The 18,205-nt window shown below is 33.6% G+C and overlaps 1 protein-coding gene across 1 annotated transcript in view; it reads right to left on the bottom strand.

The window, feature by feature from the left end:
• The window catches only part of LOC130444224 (protein still life, isoform SIF type 1), a 198,493-nt gene that overhangs the window by 51,749 nt on the left and 128,539 nt on the right, over positions 1-18,205 (bottom strand). The window contains exon 17 of the mRNA XM_056779281.1: positions 6,690-6,969. Within this exon, the coding sequence (XP_056635259.1) occupies positions 6,690-6,969 (280 nt within the window). The remainder of the gene's footprint in view (positions 1-6,689; positions 6,970-18,205) is intronic.

Raw genomic sequence — 18,205 nt, 5'->3', positions numbered from 1 at the left:
CCAAAGCATCAAACGCTTTTCATATATTATTTTTCTCAATCTACACAGAAAAACGAACATTTTGGAACAGAAAAAACTCGAAAAATGTTTGTTTATTCATTTTTATCTCACTTCAAATATTTCATATAGTTTTATGATTTTAGATGTGATTATAAACGTTCTTCCTCGTATATAATCGTTCATAACTCTTTTCCAAAGCATCAAACGCTTTTCATATATTATTTTTCTCAATCTACACAGAAAAACGAACATTTTGGAACAGAAAAAACTCGAAAAATGTTTGTTTATTCATTTTTTATCTCACTTCAAATATTTCAGATAGTTCTATGATTTTGAATGTGATTATAAACGTTCTTCCTCGTATATAATCGTTCATAACTCTTTTTAAAAGCATCAAACGCTTTTCATAGATTATTTTTCTCAATCTACACAGAAAAACGAACATTTAGGAACAGAAAAAACTCGAAAAATGTTTGTTTATTCATTTTTTATCTCACTTCAAATATTTCATATAGTTTTATGATTTTAGATGTGATTATAAACGTTCTTCCTCGTATATAATCGTTCATAACTCTTTTTCAAAGCATCAAACGCTTTTCATAGATTATTTTTCTCAATCTACACAGAAAAACGAACATTTTGGAACAGAAAAAACTCGAAAAATGTTTGTTTATTCATTTTTTATCTCACTTCAAATATTTCAGATAGTTCTATGATTTTGAATGTGATTATAAACGTTCTTCCTCGTATATAATCGTTCATAACTCTTCTTAAAAGCATCAAACGCTTTTCATAGATTATTTTTCTCAATCTATACAGAAAAACGAACATTTTGGAACAGAAAAAACTCGGAAAATGTTTGTTTATCCATTTTTATTTCACTTCAAATATTTCATATAGTTTTATGATTTTGAATGTGATTATGAATGTACTTCTTCGCAAATAATCGTTCATAACTTTCTTACGAAACATCAAATAAGTGATTTTAAGAATATTTTTGTTCACATAATTTCAATTATTATTCAATAAAAAATCAAAATATGTGGGAAAATCAATTTTAAGAGAAATTCTAATTACTTTTAATTATAAAAATATAATAAATCAAAATTTTTGTATAAAATTTTTTTCCAATTTGTTCGTTTTTCTATGTGGATTATGAAAAAAAATATAACAACTTCATTTGATAATTTGAAAAAAAGTTATCAACAATTATACGTGAAAGAGTGAATTTTCGGGAACATTTAAAGCCCTGAAACCAATAAAAGTTTAAATTTTTTTTTATTCCCATAATTTTCCTCGTAAATCCGTTTTAAAAACGAATATTTTAAAAAAAAAATCATCGAAATCGGATGATTTTTCGATTTTCTGTAGCCAAAAAACGAGTGGATTTTGTTTTATCACAAAAACAAAAAATAGCATTGAAATCCTGTATTATTAATGCATAATTACAGCTGGGAAAATGGCGAAATTTCACTTTTTGGAAAGCTAGAGAGGGAAAGTACACGATTAAATTTCTGGTTAATATTCCAGTCTGTCAAACGAAGTAATTATTCCACGGAATTTATGCGAATTTCTGGAAGTTTCACGATAAATCGATACTGCAACAATATTCCAATAAAACAACGAATTACAATCAAATTTCAAATAATCATAAACCACAAATAAATCAAACGAATTTATTAACCCAAAAAAAAACCACACAAACAATTATCGTCTACCTAAAATCAACAAAAGATAATTAAATATCATCAATATATCAACATACAAAGTTAGCGCCCCCAGTATGTATTCTTCGGGCGACAACGCCACTCTGCCCCCCCCAAGAATCTGTTGCGTATCGTACAACAGATAAACGGTAAACAACAAGACGCACAAAAACGCGTAAACCAAATACATAGTTTCCGATCCCGTTATCAAATAAACAATCAAAGCTATAACGCCGAAAACCGCCATCACAACACCGGCCATACACAAAATGAACCCGCAATTAGTTATATCGAATATATTCGAATAGGCAATGAGGGTAATCAGGGCGGTTATGATGGCGGTACCCCCGACGGCGTACAACACCGTCTCTTCCGAATAGAAACAAGCCGCCGTGGCTGTAGTGTAGCTAAAACATAAACTAAACAGAAACAACAAGAAGAAATTCAAAGGGAACTTCCTGCGCAGCGGTACGAAGCACGCCATCGACATCAGTAGTACCAACATCAATATGCTGCTTATTAAATACAGTACGAAATTCGTCAGGATGAAATACTTGATGGGATTGACGTAAACGGCCGTTAATACGAAAGCGAACGTTAACAGTAATTGTACACTGAGAATCGAGTAGACTTTCGATACGAAGTTGTTTCTAATCGATACGGAATCGAATGATGCTTGCATACCTAATTCGAAAGTCGGATCGTCTCTCATTCGATTATCTCGATTCATGTAAATTAGTTGGGTGTGCGTGCGACGATTGTCGTGGTAAGAAAACGGCGCTGGTGGGTTGTTAGAATCGATATCGTTGATATATATCAAATCCTTCATCAACGTCTTGTTTCTTATTACGTTTTCCGTTTCGGTTTCGTCCGTTTTCGCTTTCGATTCGGCGACAAAATCATTTTTATTGTCCTTCACTTGTTGTGTTAATTTTTCCAATGATTGTATCAAAGTATCTTCTTTCATTAGTTGTATCAAAGGTACGGGATCTTCAATATCGTCGACGTTGGTAACTGTTTCTGTAGCTTGTTCAATTTCTTTGATGTCCGTTTTAATTGAATTTTCGTCTGCGTCCTTATCGTATCCTGTTGGTCGTTGATTCTTTCGATAAAATCGACTTTTCTTGTACGGTTTTTCATTTCCATTCATTTTATTTAGTTTCAACTGAATCTTCAATATTTATAACGGTATCTGAAGTTGTCATGTTTATTATTGACATTCAATTCTGTCAGTTTCAATCCGAACTTTCGATACGAAGTTGTTTCTAATCGATACGGAATCGAATGATGCTTGTAAAACTTAATTCGATTATCTCGATTCATGTAAACTAGTTGGGTATGCATTAGAATCGATATCGTTGATTATATCAAATCTTTCATCGACCTCTTTGTTTCTTATTACATTTTCTGTATCAATTTCGTCAGTTTTTGTCGTCATTCAGTTGTTGTGTCAACTTTTGTAATGATTGTATCAAAGGTATGGGATCTTCAATATCGTCGACGTTGGTAACTGTTTCTGTAGCTTGTTCAATTTCTTTGATGTCCGTTTTAATTGAATTTTCGTCTGCGTCCTTATCGTATCCTGTTGGTCGTTGATTCTTTCGATAAAATCGACTTTTCTTGTACGGTTTTTCATTTCCATTCATTTTATTTAGTTTCAACTGAATCTTCAATATTTATAACGGTATCTGAAGTTGTCATGTTTATTGATGACATTCATTTCTGTCATTTTCTATCCAATTTTGGAAAAATTTGAGGTTAAAGTGGAGAAAACATTTTTTAATTTTATGAAAAATTATCTTTTATCAAAAATAAAATATGGAAAACACGTTAAAACTGTCAGGGAACAAAAAGTTAAATTTATTTTTAATAAAAATTTTGTTTTTTCTATTTTTTCCTCAACAAATGAAGAGTTTAATGTTTTCCAAACCTTTTTAGCTCAATAGAGTTTGAATTTATCTATAAGATGGTTTTCTAATCGACTAGCTAGCTCAAAAATTTAGGGAGCTGTACCTAAAATAAACCAACACTCAAAAATAACTCGTTGATGATTCAGATCAGAGTTTGATCATATTTACACGTTACTAATCAAATTGTGTCTCTCTGGAATCAAAACGATCATCATCTAAGTGGACTGCAGCTGGTGAACCAGGTTTGAAGCGTCCAAAGTCACAACAATCAGCTGGGGAGGTTATGGCTCCAGTATTTTGGGACACAAATGGATTATTGGAGAGAAAATCAATACGGAATACCACATAGAGTTGTTGGATGCGAAAATCAAGGAAAAACGGCCTTATATGTCGAAGAAGAAACCACTGTTTCACCAAGACATTGTACCGAATCACAAGTCGATGGCAACGATGTATAAATCGAACGAATTGCTTCCTCATCCACCGTATAGACCAGATCTGGCTGTTGATCTCAAAAAAGTACTCGCTGGTAAGACATTTAGTTCAAATGAAGAAGCAATTTGGTGAAATTGAAGCCTATTCCGAAGCAAAAGACAAGTACGGACTCCATATTTACTTAATATGCAACGCTAGCGACCGATTCAAAGAAATGCAACATCTTGGTCGCCATCGGAAATTTTCTTTCCTCCAGATCCAATCTTTGGGCGCGCCTTGATCCCATCGCTTCTTCACCCTAGCTCAGACGTTAAGACTTGATGAGTTGCTAGTCTTCAATTCGGCGATAACGACGCGGATCAGCTGTCTAATTGACACGTGTCAAAAACCAGTCCGAGCAACATGATCTATGATTTATTTCATTGCAAACTACGTATCCAAACAAACTTGTCAAGAAAACGTCATAAAATACCGAATGATGTCTTCGGAAACGTCTCTAGATCACCCAACAGTTCAAATCGATTCTATAACCGACGAAGAACATGCAAGTCGACCGGGCACGTCTTTGGAATCGGGAGGCGAAGATCAACAGAACTTGTCGTCGGTATTACCAAACACCGAAAACATATTAGAATCGTTGGAGAATTTGAGTCAACAACTGAAGAAAGAACAAGAGGATCTTCTGAAGCAATTCAGCACGACGCCCATACAGATCGCGGTATCTAAACACGAAATCGGCGTCGGATCCAACCACGTTCTATTCGAGATACCGGAAGAACCGCCTCCTCCGTATTCCTTGCACGGTAACGCCGAACAACGAGTTTACGTCCAACACGGAATCAGATACCGGGATCCAGCTCCAAATTACTTCGAAACCTACGAGGACGATTTCCAATCGGCGAGATTGAGAAGCAGATTCGTAGCTAAGGTGTACGGGATTTTGACTTCGCAGTTTTTTCTAACTTTCGGATTTGTGATGATGTGCGTTTATATAGTGCCGGTGAAGAATTTCGTCAAAACGAGACCCGTCTTGTACACTTTATCTACCGTGGGGTTGGTGGTTTTACTAATATTGTTAGCTTGTTTTATTCATTTGCGACGGTCTTTTCCGATTAATTTCATATTATTACTTATTTTCACGATCGCTTTCGCTTATTCCATGGGTACGGCCGCGAGTTTTTATTCCGAGAAAGCGGTCATGGTAGCTACCGGTTCGACGGCTCTAATCGTAGCTATAGTGACTTTTTTAGCTTGGTTGAATTTGTTCGACGTCACCTCTTGGGGGTTCATACTTTACGTGGGGGTGGCTCTCGTTTTGTTGTTCGGTCTAGTGGGTTCGATTATTTTTTGGGTGTTCGGCGGTAGCGAGATGTTCAAAATGATATTTGCCTCGGTGATCGTCACGTTTTTTACTATTTATTTATTATACGATACGCAAAAGTTGATAGGAGGTGGCAGGATTGCCTTATCGCCCGAAGAATATATCTTGGGAGCTCTATCTTTGTACGTTGACATCATGTTAATATTTAATTATGTTTTGTTGTTATGCGGTAGGGGCTAAAATTAAAAAAAAATATATAATCAACCGGAATTGGTTTTTTTTTGTCCTCTTCTTATTTAACCCTTCGATTACGACTGTTGCTGTTTCGTAATCGAAGGGTCCACATCAGCACAGACCTGTATTATCACCCCTACTGTTTAACCTCTATTCTGCAACCGCAAGCATAAAAATCAACGGAAACATTATAAACAATCTTCGTGGTATTGGCCAGTAGCCTACCAGAACTTCGATATTTTATACACGCTATTGGTATTTCCAAAAATACAAAAAAACTCCACCCGAAGACTCCATGGAGAGATCCCAGTGCCTTCTGATATCTTTACCGCTCAATTAACTCTATTTACGGCTAGATATAATTAATTTGTGGATTTTTTTAGTAACCACCTCACTATCATCGGTGTTTTCACGAAATTTCACTCATAGTCTTTCGAAAGTTGGTACTTCATAAACGTCATATAAATTTGACAATGACAGCGTCATCTGTCAATCACCTGACGTATCGATTGACGTTATAGAAAATGTGTTTTATGCTGTTTGCATGCAACGAACTTAAACATTCATAAAATCGATGTTTGTGACAAAATAACTTGTTTTTACAGGGGAATTTAAGTTTTTTAATGCACAACGAACAAACCCAGCTCCGTTTTAATCGATAAATCATTCATCTGTCGTTAAAATAACTACACCGGATGCTTCCAAACACAATCGGCGCTGATGACGTATCTATTTGTCCGATGTAAACAATATTGAGACTTTAACCGTGGCCAGCGAATAGTCCTGATATAAATCCCATTGAAAATTCACGGGGGTGGTTGGTAGAATAATTTACAAAACGAATTTTCGTCCTAGGAATCAAGAATTGATTGAAATAGTATAGGAATTCTGTATTTTCATGTTTCATGATGGATTCTTTTGAAAATGACTCACGCTGATAACATCTTCAAGTTTAACACGATCAAACGCTTTTGTAGGATCAATGAACTATAGTAAGGCCGATTTTTTTGTATTTTTTTCTTGTTGCTATACAACTGCAAGTACTACAAATAATCTAAAATTATAACCTCGAATAGTACGAACCTGACAGGGAGCTTGGAATAGATAAGCGTCACCGAAGGCGGTACTCAAACAAAATATGTAATCCCGTTTGGGGTGTTCCGGTATCGGTTGCATGATGGCGCCGTCTACGATGATAAGATGCTTGGGAGCGGCTTCTACGGATCGTCCTTCTCGTGAATCGCAAGGGTAAAACAATAATGTGGTACCTTTGAGGCACACCCAATATCCTTTCCAGCCTCGCTTCCTGGCTAGCTCTATCTGGTGTTTTTTCCGCAACAACCATTTTTTCACGCTTAGGAATCTGCAACAAGACACCGATCTGTATAATACAACAAATTAATTGTGAATAAATAATGTAGAATTTGTAAAAGGGTCGGGCGCGATCGAGTTTCCTTTGAAGTGCCTTCGGACCTTTATACTACGGTTTATATACAAATTTCAAAAACGGGAAAAACTGAAATCAATTTTGAATTTTTTTTCTATATTTGGTTGTTAAGTATCAACACGTGGATATAATTTTGAGTCCCCCACTAGAGGGAGCATTCGAAAATGTAAAATTAAAAAAGGTTTTTGAAATGTACTCTAGTAGATGGTACTTTTTATACGATAATAGATTTCTAATGGAACGATCCTGAGGAATGAACAATGAACCAAAACCAGAAGATGTTGAAATCAGGTCTGTTTCCCCAAAATAGCTTTGATTTGATTACACTAGCCGATTGTAGTACAATCTTATCATCGTATCATTCAAATTAAAGTGTGTTCTTGAGATTTGGAAAGTTGGGGAGGTCATTATAATGTCCAAACCTGGAAAGCATCTTCATGAAGCTTCTCCCTGCAGACCTCTAAGAAAAACTAACTTTAAGTACTTGAAAAAACTGATTCCCGCTAATCAATTCGGTTCTGGAGGAACCACTCGATCATAGATCAAGTTTTGGAGTATTGGGGAATCATTGGAGGAAAAAAAATGGTCTGATCCACTGTCTTCTTAGATGTGGGACAGGTTTTTGGTGAAGTATGTCGCGAAAGATTACTCCACAAATCGAAAGTGGTTCCACCAAGACAATAACCATTAGAAACGAAGGTTTTTTGATTTATACACGTTTGTTACTGCTTATTTAGAAAAATTGATTAATTGTGTCTTTCTATGACAGATATTTTGCGAGATTCATGCGAGATTTCAGTCTCGAATCGCAAAGAGACTTGGAAAGTTGCAGAGGTCATTAAGATGTTCAAACCTGGAAAGCGTCTTCATGAAGCTTCTCCCTACAGATCGCTTTCATTACTGACTGTCATCTCGAAGTTTTATGGAAAACTGACCTTGAGAAACTGAAAAAACTGATTCCCGCTAATCAATTTGGTTCTGGGGGAACCACTCGATCATAGATCGAATATTAGAGTATTGAGGAATCGTTGGAGGAGAAAAAATGGTCTGATCCACTGTCTTCTTAGATGTGGGACAGGTTTTTGGTGAAGTATGTCGCGAAGGATTACTCCATGAATCGAAAGGGGTTCCACCAAGACATTAACCATTAGAAACGAAGGTTTTTTGATTTAAAGACGTTTGTTATAATATTTTTGATCAGAAGCTTCGTTTATGAAATTTTTGTGTTGTTATAATTTACAAATTTCTACGTATCTGTATTTACAGATTGTTGTTCATTAATATTTATTACATCGATCGATAATAAATATAAATAATTGACTAATAACCGATAATAATAAATTTCCACGAAAATATGGGGATTTTTATTGCGTTTATTCAACGATTGAGAACGAATATCCATCATAAAAGAATTTATGGCGTGTATATTCTTCCGAGAACTTTGTTGGAGAAGAATTTGCTAATGGAAAAAGTTATTTGATATCGTAGCGAAAAACAGATTGGAAATTATTACAAAATCGTAGTTGTTTAAAGATACAAAGAATTTTTAATAAATGAGGAACATTTCCAAGTATTTCTGTATCGTATATTGTCGTTAATTCACCCTTAAAAAAGTTTATCTACCCAACCCACTACTATTGATAAAGTTGCGATCACTCTAATGCAAAAACTGTCTCTGAGGACGGTAATTTGGTTAACGAAACGAAACATTCGATTGCTCTTTGTCCTTCCCTCGCCACACACGCGAAAAAGACACAAAAAAATACAAAATTTATCTCCAAACTGGAAAAAAACTGTTTTTTAAACTGGAACTTTAATTTTTCTTCTTGAAACCACGTTTTTCATTTTTATTTTTTCAAAGCTGAAGCAACGCAATTACAAACTTATCACCATTGCAGAGGAACAGCTCCTATATCAGAGCCAACTCCAAAGAAACCTTTCTTTCTATGAAAAGTTTCCTTATCCAACCAAAAAAACGAGGTCCGGCTATTAAATAACTAAACTGGTTACGAAAAGGGGTTCAAACTACCCTTTTCCCCCTCGCCACACACTTTTCCATAAGTTTTTTCTATTAATCGAAGCAGTGCTGGAAGTCTTCTTCGGTGAGGGTCTTCAGAAGATGTCTCGCAGATAAGTTGATGCAAAAGCTTTAGGTCAGGGTCAGATGTGTTATACCTCGTGTTAAATTATTCTAACCGTTTCTTTATCGGCGTTTATAACCTCGGTAATCATCCGGATGGTCATTGGACGATCCGCACGGACAATTTAGTTGATTTTGGTCACTGTTACCAGAGTTGGAATAGTCACAGGGCGACCTGGGCGCTGGGCATCTTCAGTACCTTCACCAAAGCGTTTCCATCGCTCAAAAACACGCGCACCAGGTGGATAATCATCCCCGAAGGCCTTTTGCAACAATTTATAGCACTCAGTCGTAGTTTTTTTTTCAATTTAACGAGAAATTTGAGATAGATAAAAAATTCCATATAAAAACAACGTGTTATCAACCTGTATATTGATGATTCCAGTGAACGATCTAATTCGATCATCACATCGAATTAGGGTTGAACGAATTCCATCATCTTTCCTCCCTTAACTAATATTGCCGGTTTCCGCTCCACCGGGTTCTCCAAGACGACGTAGACAGATAATTATATAAATCAATTTGTAATCTCTCAATTAAAAAACAGATTTCAATAATAATAATTGAGAAAAATAAATTATTCCGATACTTTATAGACAGAGAAAAGATCTACTACTTTCCCGAACACCCCGGCGAAGATCGCAATGGATAAATACGTGGGTTAAGGCTTCATTTTGGCCTTTGCATCTCGAACATTGAAGGTCATATCATTTTGAGGTTCTTGGTGTCGCCCCAGCGATTAGATTTAGGAAATGCCTTCCAGTACTTTGGATTTCTTTGTTAAAAGGTGGTTTCGATGTTTCTCACGTCATATCTGCTCCAAAGGCTCTGCTTGGAAGACCGGAGCTTCTCCACGTCTTAGATGTATCTGTGTACCAAAAGGTCCCTTCTGAATCTAGCGCATCAACGAAGATGCTCCCAAAATTGACACGTGCTCCTTTGGTACTGCAGCTTCAAGTTTAGGATGATTCCCCGTGGTAATTCCAAGCAATGACCTTGATTTTGTTTGTCTAAAAACTCTTTTGGAATATAGAATAAATTACAAATTAATCCAGCTCCGGTCCGCGTTTTTTCTTTTCGTCAATAAGCTATCTAAAGGTTTCTAAAGGTCAATTATTCATGAAGAGCTTGCGCTCGAATGTTTTGAGCGGTTTGTTTGGGAAAACCGAGCTGGGAAATTATCTTTAACCGAATACTGAGAGGGTGAAATATCCGTAATTTTCGGTTCAATCTGTGAGATTGCTCAGGTGAATTAGCTTACACGTTTCAACCACTGGGGTGGTTAAATGTATTTGGCGTTCTAGCCCTACGAATATAATTACAAATATACGAGGAGGCACAGCGTGTTTAAAAGAATAAATAGTCCAAAAAGATCGAAACGTTTCGTGATTTTCCAGCATTATATCTAGGAAAATGTATTCGGTTTTTTAATAATAACTCGGCTTCCCTTTGAGTTTTTTGTATTCATTCATACATCATTTTGTAGGGAATTCCATAAGCTATAAAACCATGAGAGTTGCAACCCTTTTCTTCAGAGAATTTTGATGTTAAAGGGTAACAAAGACTCAGCATTGAAATCAATACTTTAAACGCTTATATCTCGTTTAATTTTCCAGCTTCGTGAGTTTAAAAAAAAGCAAAATGTTCAGAAAAATGGAAGCTAAATTTTGGTTACAAAAAATTTTTTAGTTGATCCAATAGTTTTTGAGATATTTTGAAAAAATAACGTTTCTCTTGAAAAAATCGAAAAAAAAAAAATTCACATTAAACAACTTTTTTCAAAATATACGTGTCCCAAACCATTCAAACTTTTGGAACGTGTTGTTAGGGCCTAAACAAAGATAATTTTACATGGGCTACGATTAATTTTAATTTTGCCGCAAATGGTGTCAAATTTACCGACATTTTCTTTTTCTTAAATTCGAGTTACTTAACTTATTTTCGTCATAACTCGCTTAATTTTCGAGCTAAACGATTTTATAAAAACTAGTTTTAAAGGTCTGAAAAAGTACTTCAAAAATGTTTATCACAATTTTTTTCGAAAAATTGATCGTTTTTCCGTTATTCGAGCTCAAACCTCTGCATAAATTTACGAAATAGAAAAAATTGGCTTTCGATGACTCAGAATTTGCTTAATATTATTCAAAAAATTCAATTTAATCTGATCATTTTCTTTATTTTTTTATAAGCTTCAATTTTGATAAGAATAATTTTTTCCAAAAAATGCGCAATTTTCGAGTTTTTCGTGAAAAAATGTTGAAAAAGGTGTTTTTTTTTAATTTTCAATCGCGAATAACTCAGAAATTATCGAGTTAAATAAAAAAATTCATTCCGCATTTTCTTCATAAAATTCAATTTTCTATCGATTCCCGTTGTTATTTTGAAATTTTAAGTTTCCACTCTAAGTAACTTCAAAAATCGGGGGTCAAAAGTCAAAAAAATCGATATCTTGCATATTTTTTATAAATAACTCGTTTCCTATGGGTTTTACGCTAATTATAGTTATTATCAATATTGTAGAGCATTAAATTCTCTACAACTTTAGTTCGAAAAATTTTTTTATACGGTCACTCGTTTCCGAGATAGAGGGCGGTTAAAATTCCGTTTGATATCAACTGGTAAGTCTCGATCAAAATAAACTCTTATAAATTATTGCTAAATATAATTATAATTAATTTTCGTTTTTTATCAATAAATATATCAAATTTAAAATTTTTTTGCTTATTATCATATTTTCTTCTTTAACTCCTGCTACAAGTTCATCCAAATTCGGAACTACCAATTAATTTCAAACGGGATTCTAACCGCGCGCTTTTCACCCTATATCTCAGAAACGATTCACCGTATGAAAAAATGTTTCAAACAAAAGTTGTAGAGAATTTAATGCTCTACAATATTGATAATAACTATAATTAGCGTAAACCCCATAGGAAACGAGAAAATGTACAAATGAACGACTTTATAGCTGGGTATCTGTAATTTTCTAGGTGAACTACCTAAAATGACTGGACTAACAGTACGAGGATGATCCTAAAAGTACCCGGCTTGACCCAGAGATGGTAAATGATCGTCGACTGAAAATGCGCGAGTTTGCAGACATTTTAAAAGGTGCAGTACGTCGCATATTAACTCAAAAAGTTGGACTTGAAATAGCTGTGAGCAAGATGGGATGGATTTCCATGGAATTTTTGGCAATTTTCCACAGAAATTGGTAACCATGGATGGAACGTGGGTCCATCACTTCACAGCAGGAGCAAAAAAATGAAGAACCAGCACCAAAGAAGACAAAATCGTTCCAACTGCAAACAATGTCATAGAGTTGGTTATTTGGAACGCGCGTGGGATAATTTCCATTATTTATCTTGAATAATGAATAACCATGAACGGCGAGTATTATACGAACCAATTGCAACGTTTGAGCGCAAAAATAAAGCAAAAACGGCCAAGAAGAAAGTGGTGTTTAACCAGCTCAAACATCCGTTATTGCAATCACCAAAATCAACGAATTAAAACTTGAATCGCCACCTCGCGCACCCTATTGACCAGATTCAGTCTCTTCGGATTATTTTCTGTACCCGGACTTGAAAAAATTGCTCCTGGGTCAAAGATTTTCCAACAATAAAGGGGCGACGTCGGTAATTTTGACTATCCCTTTGACTTCTTGGACGATCCTCGTAGAAACATCGACAGTTAGCTGTTCCGCTTATTGTCGGGTGCCTGTAGTATGAAACTAGCTATTTATGTTGAAGATAACGATCCTGCGACGATTTCCATCGATCCACTCGGCGTTTTTTGTTAACTTTACCGTCGCAAATATTTTCTTCTATAACAAAAATGATAAAACGCCCCAATAAAAATCACCAGGGGCGAAATTTAATACGCCGACACGATACAATAACGTCGTATATTTATAAAGATATATACCTTGAGTTTGAGAAGTTGTTCGAACCGATTCTCTGTCTGTTCTCTTTAGTTTTCGGAGAGAACATGAACAGAAACAATATTTTATTCTGGACATTGAAATTGCTGTAGCGTTAAGTGCTTCTCGTACTTTTTGGGGCGGTCACCGGACTCGAAATCGTATTTTTCTTAGTATCCCTTCCTTTTTAGCCTCCTTGTGATGATGATAATCGAGGAAAACAGCGCCCTCTGGAGGTATGCGGAAGGACCGGAAGGAAAATTAACGGTGCGACTGGACAGAGTCCAGCGCTAAACGCGTCTGAGTATCGCAAGGTCCGTGTAAACTAGAACCGTCACTGAGTGGGCTCAAAGGATCGGTGAGTCCAATCCTGCTGTACTGAATAATGGATCCATCTGGTAATCGGACGCTTCCAGGGTTTCTGATCTGCCATACAAGCCACAACGTGTTCTAGGCTAGTGCTGGAGTGCGAGAAAGTGCAAAATCTGGTGTTGGTGCACATACTGCAGGTTCCTTACGTATTTGTAGTATACAGGGTGTCCAACGACGAATTAAAACTATCTGTATATGGCAAAAAATAATGGAAATTACAACGTTTGGATTTTTGGATACGATCTTTTTAACTAAAATATTTTCAAACATAGTTCTACAGGAATTCGACTGTAATTTTGTTATTTTGAATAGAACACCCTGTATACTAATACATTTTTGAAATCTACGTTAAATTTTAGTATACTTTTGTCTGAAAACTTTTTTCGAAAAATGGATACTTTTTGAGTTATTAATTTTTTTGTACGTTTCAGTTTTCGACTGTAACTTTGTTATTTTGAATAGAACACCCTGTATACCAATACATTTTTGAAATCTACGTAAAATTTTAGTATACTTTTGTCTGAAAACTTTTTTCGAAAAATGGATACTTTTTGAGTTATTAATTTTTTTGTACGTTTCAGTTTTCGACTGTAACTTTGTTATTTTGAATAGAACACCCTGTATACTTACATTTTTGAAATCTACGTTAAATTTGAGTATACTTTTGTCTGAAAACTTTTTTCGAAAAATGGATACTTTTTGAGTTATTAATTTTTTTGTACGTTTCGGTTTTCGACTGTAACTTTGTTATTTTGAATAGAACACCCTGTATACCAATACATTTTTGAAATCTACGTAAAATTTTAGTATACTTTTGTCTGAAAACTTTTTTCGAAAAATGGATACTTTTTGAGTTATTAATTTTTTTGTACGTTTCAGTTTTCGACTGTAACTTTGTTATTTTGAATAGAACACCCTGTATACTAATACATTTTTGAAATCTACGTTAAATTTTAGTATACTTTTGTCTGAAAACTTTTTTCGAAAAATGGATACTTTTTGAGTTATTAATTTTTTTGTACGTTTCAGTTTTCGACTGTAACTTTGTTATTTTGAATATAACACCCTGTATACTTACATTTTTGAAATCTACGTTAAATTTGAGTATACTTTTGTCTGAAAACTTTTTTCGAAAAATGGATACTTTTTGAGTTATTAATTTTTTTTGTAAGTTTCGGTTTTGGACTGTAACTTTGTTATTTTAAATAAAACGCCCTGTATATTAATACATTTTTGAAATCTACGTAAAATTTTAGTATAATTTTGTCTGAAAACTTTTTTCGAAAAATGGATACTTTTTGAGTTATTAATTTTTTTGTACGTTTCAGTTTTCGACTGTAACTTTGTTATTTTGAATAGAACACCCTGTATACCAATACATTTTTGAAATCTACGTAAAATTTTAGTATACTTTTGTCTGAAAACTTTTTTCGAAAAATGGATACTTTTTGAGTTATTAATTTTTTTTGTAAGTTTCGGTTTTGGACTGTAACTTTGTTATTTTAAATAAAACGCCCTGTATATTAATACATTTTTGAAATCTACGTAAAATTTTAGTATAATTTTGTCTGAAAACTTTTTTCGAAAAATGGATACTTTTTGAGTTATTAATTTTTTTGTACGTTTCGGTTTTCGACTGTAACTTCGTTATTTTGAATAGAACACCCTGTATATTAATACATTTTTGAAATCTATGTTAAATTTTAATATACTTTTGTCTGAAAACTTTTTTCGAAAAATGGATACTTTTTGAGTTATTATTTTTTTTGTAAGAAATTTTACATTTGCAGACCCTTATAAATTATTTTTTTATGAGAATACCTTTAAAAATATGGAGATGATTTCTGTTCTGATGCTTTTAACAAAATCAACGTATTTGAATGTATGTTGAAAAATTTTTCATTTTATACAGGGCGTGTATAAAAAGTATTCAAAGTTTAACTTTATAAATATCAAATTTTTTAAATAGAACCACCCGGTTTTTTCTATTTTAATGCATTCAAATTCAAAGATATTCAATATGATTTGATTTTTTTCACAGACCTTGACAAGATAAAGAAAAAAACTATTTTATTTCTTAGTGTACCAACATGTCAAAATAAAATTTACACCAGACCTGCATCTCTAAAAATTTACAGAAAACATTTAATATCTCAATAACGGTTAGATTTAGGTTATAGGAAAATATACATGAATTTGACTTATTTTTTATCCCTGAATGCATTCAAATAAAAAAAACCGGGTGGTTCTATTTAAAAAAAATAAAAAAATTTTATATTTATGAAGTGAAACTTTGAACACTTTTTATACACGCCCTGTATAAAATAAAAAGTTTTTCAAAATAAATTCAAATACGTCTAAATTTGTTAAAAGTGACCGAACAGGAATAATTTTCATATCTTTAAGGGTATCCTCGTAAAAAAATAATTCATAAGGGTCTGCAACGATCAAATTTTTTACAAAAAAATTAATAACTCAAAAAGTATCCATTTTTCGAAAAAAGTTTTCAGACAAAAGTATACTCAAATTTTACGTAAATTTCAAAAATGTATTAATATACAGGGTGTTCTATTGAAAATAACAAAGTTCTAGACGACTTCCGGTTCTACCGGTTCTACCGGAAGTCGTCCATCTTTTAAAATATTTTAATTTCAAAGATCGTATCCGAAAACCCAAACGTAGAAATTTTCATGATTTTACTATAAATATTTTGCCATATATAGAGAGTTTTAACTCGTCGTGGGACACCCCGTATACAGGATGTCGAAATGGTCGAAGCGATGCTATAAAATTAATATTAAAGCACCTTAAAGTGTATACTGAATAGAAAGAACCAAAAAAATTATCTTTCAAACATGGAATTCATTCTATCTCATCTCGTCTAAAATCGAAAAGCGAAAAAATTCAAAAAATTCAATTTCCATTGTTATTTACAAATCGTAACCCTTTTTAGCTATGGAAACTAGTAACCATTCTCTGTTTGATATTTACAAGATTCATTGGAGATCCGTCTTGTTAAATATTCTTCGCATGGCCCGATTTTCCAATCAAAAGGAAAAAAATGGGGCCTGCATCGATCGATGGATATAAGAAAAGTCCAAGGTAACGATGCGGAAAATTGAATTAAGATTTCTTGGTGGACATCTATTGTTCGATGATGATATCAATTGGCAATGATTGGTGTTTCAATATAAAACTTAAATTATCGGACATTCAGTGTCCTTTCAGTCACATAAAATATACTACAAGTAGAAACAGCACCAATGAAAATAAAATTTATTATATTATGATACGAATACTTTATATAATTTTTACCTGTTTTTTTAATTATATAATAGTTTTTCTGTTAGCTTTATCAAACATACAAATTTAATTTTTCTCTATACTGTATATTACTTATCTTCAAATGGAAAAGCCGCGAGTATTCGCCATCTTGAAAGTTCTGTCACAGTTGTCATTTGTCTCAACATCCATCTTGTGTGTCATCTGTCAAATATTCAATGATTCCTCCTATATATAATTGAATTAAAATTTTTCTGATGGAAGAATCGTGGCCCAGATCTATCGTACAGTTTTCACACAAAACTGACATTTTGGTTTCGTATAAAAGATACAATGGACAGTTTTTTTGTGGAAAGACAGTCTCTAAAAACACATGACGGTATATTTTTGGAAAAAATAGTCCCAAGAAACAAATTACGGTTTGATTGTGTAGAAGACAGACAATCAAGACAAATGACAGTTGATTTTTGAGGAAAACAGTCCTAAAAGGCCATTGACGGTTTGTTTTTGTAGAAGACAGTCTCAAAAAACACATAACGGTATATTTTTGGAAAAAATAGTCCCAAGAAACAAATTACGGTTTGATCGTGTAGAAGACAGACAATTAAGACAAATGACAGTTGATTCTTGAGGAAAACAGTCCTAAAAGGCCATTGACGGTTTGTTTTTGTAGAAGACAGTCTCTAAAAACACATAACGGTATATTTTTGGAAAAAATAGTCCCAAGAAACAAATTACGGTTTGATCGTGTAGAAGACAGACAATCAAGACAAATGACAGTTGATTTCTGAAGAAAACAGTCCTAAAAGGCCATTGACGGTTTGTTTTTGTAGAAGACAGTCTCTAAAAACACATGACGGTATATTTTTGGAAAAAATAGTCCTAAATAATAAATTACGGTTTGTGTTCCTAAAAGACAGTGTCTAAAAACAAATGATAGTTTGTTCTTACAGAAAACATTCTATGAATACAACAGTTTTTTTGAAAAAGAAAGTCTCTAGAGACAAATAACAGATTATTTTTATGACAAAAGTCTTTATCCAAAAATTAACGGTTTCTGAAGACAATTGAGAGCTTAGTTTTGAAAAATAAATTCTCTATAAACAATTGTTTTTATCGAAAACAATCTCTGAAGACAAATAACGGTTTTTTTTTCTGTGGAAGATGGTCTCTAATGGTCTAATGACAGTTTGGTTTTGTCAAAGACTGTCCCAATAAACAAATGGCGGTGTGTTTTCTGAAGATAAATGACAGTTTGTTCATTTAGAAGACAGTTTATAAAGATGAATGACAGTTGTTTTTCAATTCCTAAAAGACAAATGACAATTTGTTTTTGAGAAAGACTGTCTTAAAAGACAAATGACAGTTTAAATTTGAGAAAGACTGTCGTAAAAGACAAATGACAGTTTAATTTTGAGAAAGACTGTCGTAAAAGACAA

This window comes from Diorhabda sublineata, chromosome 5 (assembly GCF_026230105.1).
Source record: "Diorhabda sublineata isolate icDioSubl1.1 chromosome 5, icDioSubl1.1, whole genome shotgun sequence".
Taxonomy (NCBI): Eukaryota; Metazoa; Arthropoda; class Insecta; order Coleoptera; family Chrysomelidae; genus Diorhabda; species Diorhabda sublineata.
This window is presented reverse-complemented; position numbering and strand designations above follow the sequence as displayed.